The sequence below is a fragment of the Vanessa atalanta genome, chromosome 12 (assembly GCF_905147765.1).
Source record: "Vanessa atalanta chromosome 12, ilVanAtal1.2, whole genome shotgun sequence".
Lineage (NCBI taxonomy): Eukaryota > Metazoa > Arthropoda > Insecta > Lepidoptera > Nymphalidae > Vanessa > Vanessa atalanta.
The window spans coordinates 5,141,841-5,158,877 of NC_061882.1; the positions used below are offsets into that span (position 1 = coordinate 5,141,841).

The 17,037-nt window shown below is 29.9% G+C and overlaps 1 protein-coding gene across 10 annotated transcripts in view; it reads right to left on the reverse strand.

The window, feature by feature from the left end:
• Nucleotides 1–17,037, reverse strand: part of LOC125067623 (small conductance calcium-activated potassium channel protein) — a 242,057-nt gene that overhangs the window by 57,116 nt on the left and 167,904 nt on the right. Inside the window, exon 2 of one of the 10 annotated variants that reach the window (XM_047676309.1) lies at nucleotides 10,219–10,453. The exons of the other annotated variants lie outside the window; for them this stretch is intronic. Within the exon in view, the coding sequence (XP_047532265.1) occupies nucleotides 10,219–10,257 (39 nt within the window). The 5' untranslated portion in view covers nucleotides 10,258–10,453. The remainder of the gene's footprint in view (nucleotides 1–10,218; nucleotides 10,454–17,037) is intronic. 10 annotated transcript variants of the gene reach the window in all.

Sequence of the window (17,037 nt, forward strand, 5' to 3'; positions counted from 1 at the left end):
GGCTGTGGTGACCGTCCGCCTACCTATTACATAAAAAAACATATTTCCAGTTTCTACGATACTTTTTTGAGTTTGTGTCTTTTTGATTTATGAGCGCATGATTTTTGGACTACGGATCGCTCACACACATCAATAGTAGGATACAGAGGGAAACTAAGAATACAATTAGCATAGGGTGGATATAATGGTGATGGAACACAAGTCCCACTTAAGCTTAAAGCGAATATTATACAACTGTAATGAGACGAGTTGTCATATAAAGATCGATTGGACTAAGACGACAGATGAAGGTGAATATATTCAGCTGAGATGAGACGATACGAGACGAGGCTGAGACGAGAATGGATAGAATACGAAATGAATATATAAGAGGAAGTTCGAAAGAGGCTCCCGTAACAGAAAATCTTAAATGAATTCGATTTTCTTGGTATGTAATGCGTTGGGATGAATGTCATATTACAAGAATGTTCTGAATATTGAAGGATGTAAAGATAAAAAGATAAAAAAGGGGATGACGCGTATGAAGAATTATATGTGTAAAATAAGTAATTGAATATATGAATATAAAGAGATAAAAGGAAAAAACAGCGCTGATCTGAAATATAAGTGAACTTCTGAGCTAAATATTTTAATCGAACCCTGAATGACGAAGATAAAGTGAAATGTGAAAATTTTAACTCAAAAATATTGATCTATTACGGTAAATTAAGTCTGAAAATAAATAAAAAACATTTTTAACTAAAAAAAAACTTTCTCTAAAAAGAGTTTTATTTAAAGAAAACAGAAAGTAATATGTATGAAAAAATACAAGTAGCATGCTTATTTAATATTGATTTCGATAGATATTTAAAAGCTATACAGTGAATTTTGTTGGTACTTTAAGGGTCCTAATTGCTTCGGTTTCCTCTACAAAACGGTTTGGGTCGGCAAATTAAACAAGCGCAAGTCATTAGAAGTGAAGCGAAGTTTATGTACATGTTTATACACAAATTAACTGATTGTAACGAGTTCATTACAGAAGCTTGATTGGAATCATTTCAATGATTTTTTTTAAATATAAAAATGACATATATCACTGCACTATAGATACTTTCTTTGTAGTTATTGTATTTCATTTCTGAAAAATAAGTCACTTTTGAAAGTGAAATTCTCGACCAGTGCCTACCGAACATTGGTTCATATCAATGGTTGATATTATTTTGAAGAGAAAAAATTAGATGAGGATCAATTAGTGTTAGGTTTAGGGAGTATATTGGTGGCGTCATGCTTCCAATATACTCCCTAAATTAAATTTCCTAACATACCTCTGAATCTCTAGTAATTTACCTAGACAAGATGTTCCACTCGTAGTGAAAATATTTATATTTAAAATCAAAATATTCTTTATTCAAGTAGGCTCATAAGATCACGAATGTTGAGGTTTTTTTTTCTTATTGATCAATGATCATCTATTTCTTGGTAACTTATTTCAACACATAATTGACTTTCATCGAGTTAGATAGTTTATATTGTATCAGTCTTTTAACGACCAACATGGGTTTTCCTTATTTCTGATTCCGATATATAGGGAGCCGGTTGTCAGAGCTCGCAATGTGCTGTTTTCGTAACAATATTTTTGCAGGTAAACCACTTTTCATCACTAGTTTCAATGTTTGTACTAAAATACGATTCCATTCGATTTTTAAAAAGTATTTCATGACGGGAAAGACAGACAGACGACTTATTGGAAAAAATTAAAATCTCTTTACATTAAAGCCTCTCTAACTCTCATCGATATTAGACGGTTAAAAAAAAACAATTATGAATCTATGATTCTATCTGTGATTTCCTCTAAATTCCTCTAATTGTATTTTTATAAAGTAAAAGTAATTGCAATAATACGAATTATCATTGGAATGACAAGAATTTATTTTGATTGATCAATAATAAGCTTTCGCTTTTTCGCTAATTACTTACAAAAAAATTCTTTGGCACCTAAAATTATGGAAATTGAATGAAGTACCTACTTAGTCTACATATTTTAAGCCTTATCAGTATTTTTTTTTTATGACAACCGTCCGACAGAATTTCTGCAGTAAAATTACGTAGTTACTTTTCATACTATTTAATAATGTTTGAAATTCTACTACAAAGATTTTATGACGTCACGACGCCTTTGCTTTTTTGTTTCATTTAGTATGATGCACTGATACGACATGTAACTAGCATCTTACTGGGTCTAACTAAAAGGTCTAATGTAGTCCTTAATAGTGAGCTTGTCATATTCATAGGTTTTTAAATTTCGAATGAATTCGAAGACTTATTTTAAAATGGTCTCAGCAATGATTTAGTTAAAAGCGTGTAAATGTTGCTTCTTTTTTTTCCATGTCATTATAAAAACTGACATGCATTGCATTCATGCCATTCGGTCATTAGTATAAATGTGTTTAGGATTACGCTTGTCAACCGAGCTGTCATTTTTGAAAAAATACGTCATTCGAAAATTTTCAGTCTAATATAATATTTATAAAAAATATTACACAGTTGCAATAAAAATGCACGGTATATGACAGAAAATTTCGCAAAATGCTTCTTGAGGGTACTCGCTTTAATGAAGCTAGTAACGACTCTCAGTCGACTGCGAGCTCTAGGAGAACATTTTGGCTAGTAAATAAATAATATTATCTTTATAGCATAGTTTAAACGGTTTTTAATTATCCTATTATGCAAATTAAAACACCCCCCACTAACGCATCATTTACTCTACTATATAAAATCACTATTTATTATTGTTATGTTTTGAGTAAGCCAACGTAATTTTAGCTACAGGAGACATTATTTCTTAAGTTTCCAAGACTGGTGGAACGTTGGCGAAAGGTTAATATTTCTTACAGTGTTGGTATCCACTTACTATCAATCGGTTCGTTCCATATGCGCTTACCAACTAATTTAAAAAATACAACATATTACCGACAGAACGATAAAACTTCTGACATATTGTACTATAGTAAAATAAACAGTCCTTCAATTGATAAGAAATTAATACGAATTCGTTATGTTTAGGCCTTAATAACAACACATTGATTTATATTTATTTATTAATGAAATAGGTACTTGTAGCAAATAAATATTTTTTATTAAATTACTCCAAATGAATTGACCCAAAAAAATGTTCTACTCTAATACCGAATAGCCTTTACAAATGATCATAGTATTAGCCAGAGAATACTACATTACTATGCTCGCTATAAGCTCTTATACATATCTAATGCATATTCCCGGGCGTACTTAATCCTGCTCTTCTCGTCCAGCTGTCCGGTTAAATCTTTGCTCCAATTTCAAAATTAATCCCGGTGAAGTTAAATGAAAAATAGTTTTTCGACATAATATAATTCCACTTTGATTATTGGATCGACTAAAGTAGTTTACGTTAAAATTCAAAAATAGCGACATTCTTATTTTAACTTCATAAAACTTTTTAAGTATTTGCTTGTATTACGTGTAATTTTATATCGATAGGTATAGTAGTTATATGATTACGTTATCAAGGACATAATATATCTATAAATAGTATAAAATAGGGTCGTTTTTTGTTTCTGTCTGTATTTGTTTTATTCTTCTAAACCACACAACGGATATTGATGCGGTTGTCACTAAAAGAAATATTAACAAACGAGTAAGGTTTGTATATATAAATTGCAAATATTTCGTACAAATAGACTGACAAAAAAAATGACAGTTTTTATCAATAAAAAAATGATTTATGTCTTATATCAGGCCCACAGAAAAGTCCGCAACGGCATGTACTTATATTTAATAGCAGAATAACAATAATTATTTTAATCTGTTACAAATTAGTAATATCTATTTGTTATTTGCGAAGCCATTTTCTCCAATTAATTATTAATACTTTTTCAGATATCTTAGTTGCCTTGAGCATTTAATAATGATTAAAATTGTCTTTACACTATGATATTCGAATGAATACAGTAGACATCGTTCCCAAATCGATCAAAAATATCGTTCGCTTTGTAACAGAAGCTCGAATTACTGAAAATAACGACAAAAATCGGTAAACGTAATCCTTGGCAGTTACAATTATCCAAATTTTAAATTATATATTCAAATTTGGAAGCATCTACAGTTCACGATAAAATTAAAAAAAAATAACCGATGGTATTGAATGAAAAATGAATGAATGAATACTAACCTTGTTTTTAATCACTAAAGTATGAATAAGTCTCATTGAGAGAATGTAGGTGATCAAATAGGTTGGACTACCTTATTTCCTTAAATACTCGCAAAGATAAAACGCGAATAAAAGAAATATATATATAAAAAAAAACTCAGAGACATAACAGTGATAAAAGGTTAATCATTCAGAATGGATTTCTTACACAAATAAACTGGATTCCCTCGCGAATTTCTCAGCCGCAAAATAAAGCCATCGCACTACGACAACAAAATGAATGGTTGTTTTCTTAAGGTGGACAATTTATTAAGCCTATGATCGGTGAGAAGATTTATCGTACCTTCTATTAAATGAGAATGAAATTTGTTTGGAATGTTCCATTTCATTAATTTTGTTGTTGAAAGATTAACTCAATCATTCGTTTATTTATTACTTACAGTAAACAATTCCATTCTTATTTGAATCGTTTGACGCGTTATTTTTCCTGTTTCGAACTGTTTCAAGCAAGAATAGATTTGCAGTGTACTTATCAGCCATGTAGTTCGAAATTTAAAAAAAAATGTAGGTCTCTTGGGACGCTTTACAGATACGAATAAATGAAGAAAAGCAATATATAAATATGAAGTTAAATAAATACGATCAGAGAGTTTCGTTGATAAAATAAATATTATACATTTAACCTTCATCAATATATACGGGAGTAGAGGGGTTATGAGGGGCATATCGTTTGCCGTCACGACATACGTGTCGCTTATTACAAAGGAACGCCAGTATATTCAGATGTCACAACTTTCCAGTTTCGAAAATAATTAAATACTTTCTCTCCAGTAATATCGCGTAAAGAGTTATTTTCTATTGGCTTGCTTTAGTTTGAAAAAAGGATAATTGCAGATGATAGAAATATACATTTCATCTCAGATTTCACAATTGTCCGATTGTCATCGTAAATAACGGTTTATAATTTCACAGTAAAACGTAAGTATCATGTAAATTAAAATATTAATAGAATAGAAAATACTTAGATAAACTTATTCCACTGGGCGCAGTGTGTCTTGCATATGAGTGGCGACTCATAAGCAAGTTGAATACATAATTATGGAGCAGAAATTTATCTGACACATGCAAATTAACTTATCAAAAATTAAGTAAATGAAAACTCAGTGTTCTTAACCCAGATTTAGACTCGTGGTGGTTACAATATGTTAATATTTTTTTTTATGTTACTACTGAGCCATCGCAGCTCGACAGAATCGTTTTTACAGCACCTTTTAAATTTCTGCTTATAAACTTTCTATATTCAGAAATTTTAAAGTAAGAATAAAACATAAACATATACAATTAACTGGAATTTTAATTAGGTATAAATAATTAAGTCTTTGCTCTTAAATTAGGTAATATCATATTAATTTTATTACCATCATTTGATATACGAGTACAGTATTGTAAAATGTCAAATTACCGTCAAATGCCTTAAATATTAAAAAAAATAAAATAAAAAAAATATATTGTAAATCAACGTTTTATGTTACCTTTATTTGTATTTACATAAGAATTAAGAATTAACATTAAGTCCTTAAATATATACAAATATAAATTAAAAATAGTTACTGTATAAATCTCGACCGCGTGGAATGGTGGCAAGAATGCTAAAATACAAAAATTGATCTCTCTTTTGAATGAAACTGATTTGAACGAATGATAATAATTAATCATACACCATTTGTTCACTATGTTGGTCGTGTTACATTACACATTCTTTGTTGGGCATAGTATTATTAATTAATTCATTCGGATACGTTAAGATTAATATAACTAAGGAACAAGGTGCGAAGATATTATTATAAAATATGTACATTTAATTAGAGCGATCTTTCGGTTGTCCATCATCGCGTGTTGGGTTGGCCTAAATACTAATAACGGACTATGCGTGCGCGAACCGAAACTGGCCTGAATATTTTAAGTCAGCACGTTCGAACGTAGCTATAACGTGAAAAAAAAAGTTTACTTTGCCTACATCAGGGACGATGCGTTTTCTGTATTATCTCGATTCCCGAGGGTTTCAAGGTTTATTGCGTTTAAAACAACGGAAACGGAACGTAATACAGGGAAAGATTTTGAAATGAGTTTTGTTTTATTTTAAATATTCACGCGGAAGGGATTTCGACTTGATTGAACGCGCACAAAGCGTTGGGTTCAATCCAAATTATCTAGGAGCTATTTGTGCCCCGCGACTTATCTGCATCAAATTTATTTTTACTGTAAATTCCGTCATTTGTATGCTTATGCAAGTATCCACCTGTGTCGACTTTCATCACGAAAGGTTCAGTGGTATTATCTTGATAAGGTGACAAACAGACAGACAGTTCCTTTGTTTTTATAAATAATATAGTCTTAGTAATTTAATGAAAATCAATATATTTTTTTCCAATGGAAAATAAGGATTATAGAGGATATTTATATTTCAATTAAATATAATTCAAATAATATTTAGAGCTTAATATAATAATTTAATATAAAGTATTAATCGTTTATAACAAGATAAGTCTGTTAATAAGACTTCCCTTTCTCTATAAAACAAAAGGCTACGTTATAAATGTCGCTGAACAGAAACATTCGTTTAATTAAACAGGAACTTGCAAGGACACAAGCCTCGTTTATACGAAATCCCTTGTGTTTATTCACGTAAAGAACTAATGACAAACAGTGGTATCGCGTGAATACCAAAATTTTAAAATTCACCCTAACTATGTGTATAAAAGTATATGCATATGTGTTTATGTTGTTTCATCATAAAAATTCACTTTGTTCACATTGGATACATATATATAGTTTCACCAAGTTTCACACTTTCAGATTTCCTCACGAAACTTTCCTTCACCAATAAGCACGAAATAATTTATAAGCCCGTCTTAATCAAATGCAAACTCAGTGCCTTGAACCTTCAACGTTCGATAAGAACCATATTATGTTAACGATATTATAATTAACGTTGACAATAATCGTGAAAGCCGAATAAATGTTGAAGGCAAAATCACTCTTATTAATTTTACTTATAGATATTGTTATGAACATAAAAGTGTATAACGGAGCATTTATCTCTCCTGGTATAGTACTTATAAGTCTGCAGACCCGGAAGATTTGGGTTAAGCCAATGAAAAATATTGGGTGTTTCTGTCGTAGTCTGAAGTTAGGAAAAGAGCGGTTTTACATTTCCGTCACTTCGAATGCACGTAAAGCCGATGGATCTGCTCCTGATCTCCCTTCAGTCTTGTCTGATTGCCGTCTCCCCAAAACTACAAGGGTGAGAGAAAAGTAAATGCGAAACATACGTTTTTACGTTTTCAACAGAGAATAATTTATTCACTTCAACTAGTTGCCAGTTACTATTTATACCAGATAAATCAGATTAATAGTCAATACTAGATTTACATTTAATATGGAAATATTCTAACCCTTCGTGTTCAACCAAGGCGGTCATTTTCGAGGAGTACTATCAAATTTAAGAGATAATTTAGTCCAAGTAAATCTGTTAATAATCTGAGGTATTAGAAAATCTGGCACAACCGATAAGTTCTCGCGTATGACCACTGATTTTCTGTGATTTTCTTGACATGGAAATGCATATTTATAAACGGAAAAAAACTCATAATCTTTATAAGCCCAACCCAAGGTTTAACCAAAGATCAATGGGCTATGAAAAACAGCCTTTTAACTAACAAGACAGTCCGCATAACAATATATTTAATAATTGTAACGTTAACTTTAGACTAAGTAAACGCGTTCTCAGGTTAAGTCCTATTGTCTTTAAACTTGTTTAGTTTGCTGACCTTAACCTATAATTCCCTGAAGCTATAGTTACAATGACTAAGTTATATTTATAAATGTAGATAGTACTTGTCAATCAATTCAGAAACAAGGCTATTTCTAATTCATAGTATGAAACAGTTTAAAGGGTCTCTTATACTAAGAGCTAGACATTCTTCTGTAAACAATAAGAAAACGATTTGTACGGCTTAGCACAAATTTACTAGATCTGGTTTACTAGTTGGTTCATAAAGCACTTTAAAATTGTCGTGTTTGAGTTTAAATGTATTGTAAATCTACCACCAATTCGGAATGTAATTTCTAAATAGATGAGCTAAATAAATTAAGTTTAAAGGGAATAGTCAAGTGCCTGCATTAACATTAATTTTATCAATTATGTTTCTGTAAAACAGAAATACTTGGTATTGCTGAGTTTTGGTTTCAATTCTTCGAAATTATAAGAGATGTAACATAGGTACAATAGTTTACGCGTTGATGATGCAAGAAATAGTTAACACTTCTTACTGTGCCAAAGTTCCACCTGATATACCTTTAAGCAATATATTATATTCTACTGTTAACAGACTAATCAGCCTGTGTGATGTATAAGAAAACGTTAAGAATTTGCACCGTTTTCAGTTTGACAGAGTCCTGATGACTAGAGAATACCAATCTGTCGTGACATTCACAATATAATAGAATTCATTTTATACTGTTTACATCTGAACTTTTCAAGTACTTTAATTTCGTTCTTGTTAACAAACAAAACAAACAAGTATAATAAATTGAGTGTATCCGAATATCTCTTACACTTAATTTATTATGAGACGACAAGTCTTGACATTTATTTCATGACGTAAAACTGAAGTTTATCACGCATATGTTTTACGGCTAAAATGAAGTTATTCTATTAATTATCAAAATCATCTTTTAAAATTCTCTCAGTGAATTGTTGCTCCAAATGATTCTCATTGCGATGATAAACAACGTCATTACGATATAAAATTGTTGTGTAATAAAAAATGTATTATGTTTTACAATTTGTATCGCCACAAAGGCTAAGTGAATGCCATTCTAAATAGCATTCGCGTTTGACCTCAAATAATCTGAACATAAAAGGCATAATTTTAAAAATCCACCGGGAACGACATCCATTTCTCGCAACAAAATAAAGCTGACTCAATGTTCCTCGCGGTTTCACAGAAAACGCTTAGAGGGGACTTCCCAGTCTTATCTTTTTAACAAAACGCACTCGCGAAAGGTAAAACGACTTGCCTATTATTTAGATGACGTGACAAAGATTTTTATACTTATCCTTCATATTTCTTTCCTGATTTTTAAGAAATGTTAATATTACAATTATTTTTTGTTGATGAATGTTGATCTCCTTTTAAATAAGAAGTAAATATTGATTTCTCACTATATGCATTCAATATTTTAATTAGTTTGTAAATATTCAAAAATACTGACACATAACACGCACACCGCATATTTTATAAAATAAAATAAAAATAAGCGTATTTAAATTTCGAACGAGTAAAGGGAACACAAAATATGGACATAAATAATAATAATAGGTTAATTCGAAATGTTAACAAAATATGCGATTTTGAAAAAATATAATATAATATTATTGTGGGTTTATTGAGCGGATACTGATACGAGCTTATTAAAAATATTTTCATTTTAATTGAACACGTAACGATTGCATACAACAAAAGCGGTATAAAATAAGTGCCTTCTCATACATCATGTTCTAATGAAATCCAAACGATATATAAATAAAAATCTGATCTATGCGTTCGTAAAACATTGATCAGTGTTCTGCGCGGTGAAGTCCTGGTCCAAAAAAATCTAGAATTGTTCATTATATACGAATCCTTTAGTAAATTTTATGTGTTTTTGTACCCATGTAAAGCTGGAAAAGTTGGTTATTAAATAATTTTAAACGAAACATGAGTACCTTTCCATAAAAATCAATTAAAAATATTTCTGTTAAATTATACTTAAAAAAAGTCATGGTCAAGAATGCCTGTATGCATAATACATATTAAATACAGGTCAGCGTTTTGTTGTTAGCACGACGTACTTAAAACACGCAATTACTAAAAGGAAACTGAAACGATCAAGTTTTCCCACGAAATTGGAGCGTTCCTTCTACATAATATTTTCTTATATTCTAAATAAATTAAGAAACCTTTTAATATAAAAACTATTTTGCAATTGTTGCATTAGTGACGTACCTGAAACGACGAAAGTTCAGCGACAAAGCAGACTATCATCGACAGTGTTGTTTCACTGCATCAGCTAGATGTATAAATTAGTCGGCGATGACGTCGACAGGGCATATTCTGTTGAAGACGTTGAGTGAATTGGTGCATGAATTTCAAGTCCGTTCACGTTTCCTTCATTCTCGATTGTATCGATGTCGACCTTTTAGTTTGTGTCACTTCACTGCGCTAACACATTACTTGAACACTTTGAATTATATATTGTGTCACTTTATAGTATACCTTATGTTTATTTATTTATATAGAAGCGATTTTTTTAGTTTATTAACGTAAAAAACACTAAACAATTTAACGAGATGCAATACGATGTTGTATTTAAAAGGTAATTTCTAAAGTTTACGATATAAAAGATAAGTATACCATGAAATTATAAATCAAACTTAATAAATTCAAATCCTTTCGTCAATATTACACTTATTAAACGTCAAATTAAACACGTCAACCGAAAAAGAAAATACCCGGACCTGAGAAGAATTTGCGGAAGATACTTAGCCAATTAAAAATACTCAAAATCAAAATATACTTTATCAAAGTAGGCTTTTACTACTACTAACAGTTGCTTAACGAATATTTTCCTAGAATATAATTTGGAGGTGAAATCTCCGTTTAGGCGGTGATGCGTTTGATCTATCGTTGACGGGTTATGAAGGACATCGATCAGTGTAGGGAAACTCACGGTAAATCGGCCTCTATTTACTGAATATCAAATAATTCTGAAATCAAGCTAACATATATTATGTTAAGCAATTTATACGACTTTAGATATTATAGCTTGTGTAGATAAATTGTAACTAAAGTTTCTATGGCAATATAATATGAAGTTCCCGGAAATGCTTTTATTTAACAGCATACGTGTGATATTCTTTAATATAACAAATTAATGGACAATTGTTAAATATTGAGACATTTTTTTTAATTATTTGAAAGAAATTATTTTTTAAATGTTGAAAGAAATTATAAGAATGTTATAGAGGAGATTTATGTTTATTTTCCGAATAGGGAATTATTCTTCCTATCCTTTATCTTAAGAAATTATTTAACTTAACTTGTCAAATTATTTGGCAATTTAAATTAAACAGGTACACAACTGCCAATACTATAAATGGAAATGAGGATATACATGTATATATTGTATAGGTCGTGATTTTTTTTTTTTAGTAATAGCAACGAATAAAGAATTAAAATATCAATTATAACGATGCCTAATTTTTCTGTAAAATAAAATACAAAGACAGTATTAGAAGCCATAATTCTGACTTGGCAAGAAACAATATAAATTAAAATCTCTCTTTATCATAAGAACAAGTTAATATTCGTTTTATTCACCATCTTAGAATGCAATATCTTTTGTATCGAAAGCAATTTACTTTAGTCCCAGGGCACTGCGGTTATCCATAGCATCTGCGGTCAACCGAATAGCAAGACGGGGCCTAATTAAATTGACATGTCTTAGACAAGACACTGAAAGCGATATGAGCTAATTAATATGGATATTATACTCCTTTGGTCCCACAATGACCACCAAAATCATTATTTATTAAAACCAAACCACTCTAATGTTTAATCCTATTTTTATGCTCATTATGCAAAGGTTCATATCAAGGCTGCTGTAAATATTAATTATTTAACAATATTATGATATTCGTGCTATTCAAATAAATAGTCCAAATTTAAAGTGTGTGAAATTACGAAGTGTGGCTTCTGTATAATATACTAAAACCACCTTCAAATATTCATCTTCTGTATTTAATTTATATTGGTTTAGTTCTTTTTCAGTTCGTGATTTCAATACAAAATGTAGATGCTTGATCATCATTTTTCTCATTTAATATATCTTTTATTTTTTTCTTAATTATGAGATAAATTTAACTAACGGGAAAATAATTGAATAGAAAATTAAATTGAACGAAAAACTATCATTATTATCGAGACTCAAAATGCAATGGAAGTAAATTGCGTAATTATGGAATGTTATAATTCGCCAATTAAGCATTCGTTGATCAGCTATTCCAATAAAAGCGAAACTGGCAATCAAAAGCTTCATTCCATTCAGTGCGTATTCGTGCGTGAAATACTTATATATTATCAGAATTTAATTTAAATAATATTATACGATCAATTTATATTGCATATTTCCTTCGATTCGTGTTAATTGTAAAATAGCTCGATTCATGTTGTTGAATAGTTATTTATAATTATAAACGTCTCATTCAAGGACTTTTCCTACCTTTTTGACGTTTATAATAAAGACGAAAATGGTTTTCTTGACATTTACTGAACTGTTTTGAAAATGTAATCATTTTGTATGAAAAAAATTATATTTACTGATTTTTTTTTAAAGTATATAAGGTGTTTAGATATAGGATGTGTTCAGGTTAATTCAATTTACAATCAGTAGACACAATTTTTTTTTAAATACAATTTTGTTCGTGCGTACAACCAAAAATAGTTCGAAATTCAAAATTATTCTTGCAATAAAATTAGAACGTGAAACTTAAATGAAGCTATTTTATATACAGGAACGTATTAACCACGTAGCTTTAGTCAAACAAATTTGTTACTCTCACAGTTTACTCACTATAGTTTCGCTGGCGCCAACCTTTTATTAACCTAATAGGTAGACTACGTAATAATAGACGTGATGTATTATATTCGTAATATGTAAAAGACACGAGACCATCAGCAGTTCAGTTCACTTGAAATATTAAATTATTTTTTGATATCGATTAAAACAAAATAATACTAAGAATATTGAAACGAATTAGTTATTACATATTAAACGGCTTCTATAAAAAAAAAACATAATTTTTCAATATTTCAAATAGAATATCCAAGCACGTTTGAATTGTGATTATACAATATAAATGAAGGTTAAAGCCACCGCCGTTTCAGAGCTTAGTATCTAACAAGAAGAAGCTACAAGACTTTTTCATTTATTATTATATTTTAAGCGTAAGTAATGTTTTATAGTTTGATTTTAAATGTTATAGTAAAAGTTGCACCTCTGTATATAAGTCTCTGATATTATTGTAGCGATTCATGATCGTTGCAGACTAGCCGGCGTCAGTCTCGGTCGATGTACGAGTGCAAAACTCTGAGACAAAACCTCTCCCTCTTTTAGTTTTAAAGCCAAATAAAGTTCCGCAGTCCGTATTATATGCAACTTATTTCATTTCAAAATTTAGGACTACATTGTTTTATCTGTATGTTTCTCTGTATTTTTTAAGTACTCTTCATAATGTCTAAATCCTGAGTTTTTCATTTAATTTTCGAAATATACGTAAGAATTTAAATAACATTTGTTGAGATAACTTTATTCTAATAGTTTTTTTTTTTTTACCTCGTAGATATCTCTATTCTCAGAGATAGCTTAATGTATGCTACTGTGGAACATCTAATCTGTTTCTCAGTAGCTAAATATTGCCTTGGGGAATAGTTACGGAATTCTACATTTGAATACATGCATGTGAAGACGTTGTTAATGTAAAGATAACTGCGGGAGTAAGTTCGTATGATATAAATATTATGTTAATAGAAAATGATTATGACATAAAAGACATAACGAGATCTTTTAAATTCACGAATAAAAGTATGATGATTTTTTTATCATAATGTACCTACGGTATTTAATCTTAATACATTAAATATTTAAAAAAGCGGCCAATATTTATGAAATTAAAATAAATTGTGGTAAGTTGCAATTCTCGATTATGACGTATTAAAAAAGACTACTTACTAGGTTTCGTTCAAACCAATTTTGGGTGGAAGTTTGCATGGTAGTGTATATCACATATTTTTTTTAGAATTTATCATTCTCTTACTTTAGAAGTTGCAATGCATTTAGAAGTAATGCGTGTGTGTACCCACACGCATTTTACCACTTTTAAAGTGTCTCTAGCGCAAACTATTCAGCTTAGAAAAAAATGATACTAGAAACTTAATTATCATATTTGAAGACCTATCCATAGATACCCCATGTTTATGGGTTGGATGAAAAAAAAAATTTTTTGAGTTTCAATCCTAAGTATGGGGAACCCCAAAATTTATTGTTTTTTTTTTCTATTTTTATGTGAAAATCTTAATGCGGTTTACACAGTATAGTTTCGAAAAAAAGTGGCTGTGACATACGGACGGACAGACAGAAAGACGTGACGAATCTATAAGGGTCCGTTTTTTGCCATTTATCTTCGGAACCCTAAAAAAACAAGAACAATAAACTCTGTATAAATTTGTATCACGATGAGTCAGTGAACAGAACACATGAATTTTCATGTGATTAATTTGTTTTTAATTTTTTTTATCATGATCAGCGGTTACGTAAGATATTGAGAATACTTCATATTCTGCTTTAAATTTTTCCACATATATGTATATACATATTCACTAACCCACACTGAAGTATCATGGGGAACTCCTTATGAGAAAAGTAAACTTTTTGTCAGCTAAAATTGACAGCCTGTTAGTTTAATTTATTCTCGATATTCGTATAACTCTATAATCTTGTTTACTTGAATAAAAATGACATTGCTATATGCTTAAGAGGCAGTTTTAAACGTAGCCTTATATTAACTTGTCGCTTTCACCTACGGCTATCATTAACGTCTGACGTCAATTTATCATCAATGTAATCTAATTTCATATACGAATCTAAATAACTGTTGAATTTAGGTCAAAGGGTTATACGTTTCCAAGGTTGACTTTTTCAACTTATGTTCGTATACGAAAACCGTTTTATTATTGACGTTATTTAAAAGTAATACGATCAACACATTTTCGCGTTTCTTATCTCTTATTCATTATCAAGGACGTTGATTAAATAATTACTAATAGAGCTTAGTGACCACTTGGTCTCTAATTAGTCAGACCCAAATGGCAAGAGTGCCGAAGGACGCCCAAACAATACAAAACAATGAGTAGATGAAATTAAATAAATTGCTTAAGAAGACTCTATAAGACTAGAAACTGTTGAAGGAGATCTATAGCCACCAGAGGCCGTAACAAAATAATTCAAAATAAATATATTTCTATGTTTTTACTTTTCTATGTATGTTAAAGAAATAAGAAAGCCTTTTGTTATTATTGCAATAGAGCTTACTATGGACTTGCAAAGTTGAACCGAGGAGGACGGGAAATTATTATTATTTATTATAAATCTATAATTTCCTGACGTATTTAGACGATACGAATTTATCATTATAATAGCATGTATTATAATTATAAATTACGATTTTCAAGTAGAGAGTGGATTTTTTTTTATAAAAATAATACCCATTATTATTACTACACCTTTATACTGTATATTTTATTTCGTAAACATTCCGTATGATATATGTCTGTCTAATTGACAGAAATGGCAAAAACGATTAAAATCCCTTGCAACCTTTGTAAAACAAGGGTTTTATAATAAATTACTGTTATTACCGTATCATTTAAATATGGACTAAGGCCTCTTATTTTGAGAAAAAGGTTTTTAGGCATATTTCACAACGATACTCCAATGCAGGTTGGTGGATACACACGTGGCAATTATTTTTCTACCCACTCATGTAGGTGGTGAATAATACCAAGGTAAATTATAAATACAAATTAAGCAAAAGAAAATTAAATGGTGGTTGTCTGGGTCTGAACCCGCAATCATTGGTTAAGATTGGTTTATGGTTAGACCATTGAACCATCTCAGATCCATTTCAGATCAAACCAGTTTTTAAAATCGTATCTCTTAAATATAAACTGGAAATAAAAGGCTTTAATATAAGTAATAGTTATGTATCTTTATTTTGAGACGTGCAAACATCATTAGTGTTAAATACGTTGCAATTAAGGCTATAAGTCGTCCGTATGATGTCATTATTTTTAGAGCAATTTAACAATTCCACTAAAGTTATATAACTTTAATGACTTAATCACTTGCTTCAACTATTTTATTGACAATGTTGTTAGAGGCACGTTTTCTGTACAACATTTACGAAGACCCGATTATTCAATTTCCGAATGCTTGAAAACGAAAGCTTTTCCGAATACAAAGTTAACAAAATGATATTGGCTTGACATTGGATTGAGAATCGACAATTTTGGGTCAAAGAGAAATTACTTCCAATACAGGCCAAGCTTTGTTATACTGAAAATATATTATAATATATTTGTATTGTAGATTTTATCATATCTTAGTTTAAAAAAAAAAAATCTTTAAAAAAAAATACCTACTATTTTTTTAATGTGTTTAATTGACACTGAGAATTTTAATTCTGTTCTAAATATTACCTTTTAAATAAAATATTACTAAAAAATATACTTACATTATTTTTGTACTTAGAGCAAAATAATGCCGCATTTTACACGAAATATAAATGTAACACTAGACTTAAACTATTTTAATACTATTCATCAGATTCATATGTCACCCGCGCGCAATAAAATTCATTTTCATAAAATATATTTTTCGTGTAGACTGGAGGTCGTAAAACCATAACAACTACTAAAGCTATGGAAAATATTTTACGCTTAGTGGAGTGTAGAACGCTTTATAATTAATACGTGTTTTGTATAAAACGAAATGAAATTATATTTCTAAATAACTCACGATTTTCTTGGCTTGCGTTCATTATGTCGTGTTATTTGAAATAAATAACATGTGCATATACATTAAATTTATCAACTTGATTGAGCTACAGATATTTTCATTTCATTTGAAAGCAGTGAGATTTTAAGCGTAAATAAGTGCTCATTGATAGGTGTGATTTATGTATTAAAAAATATACATATCTTTTAATG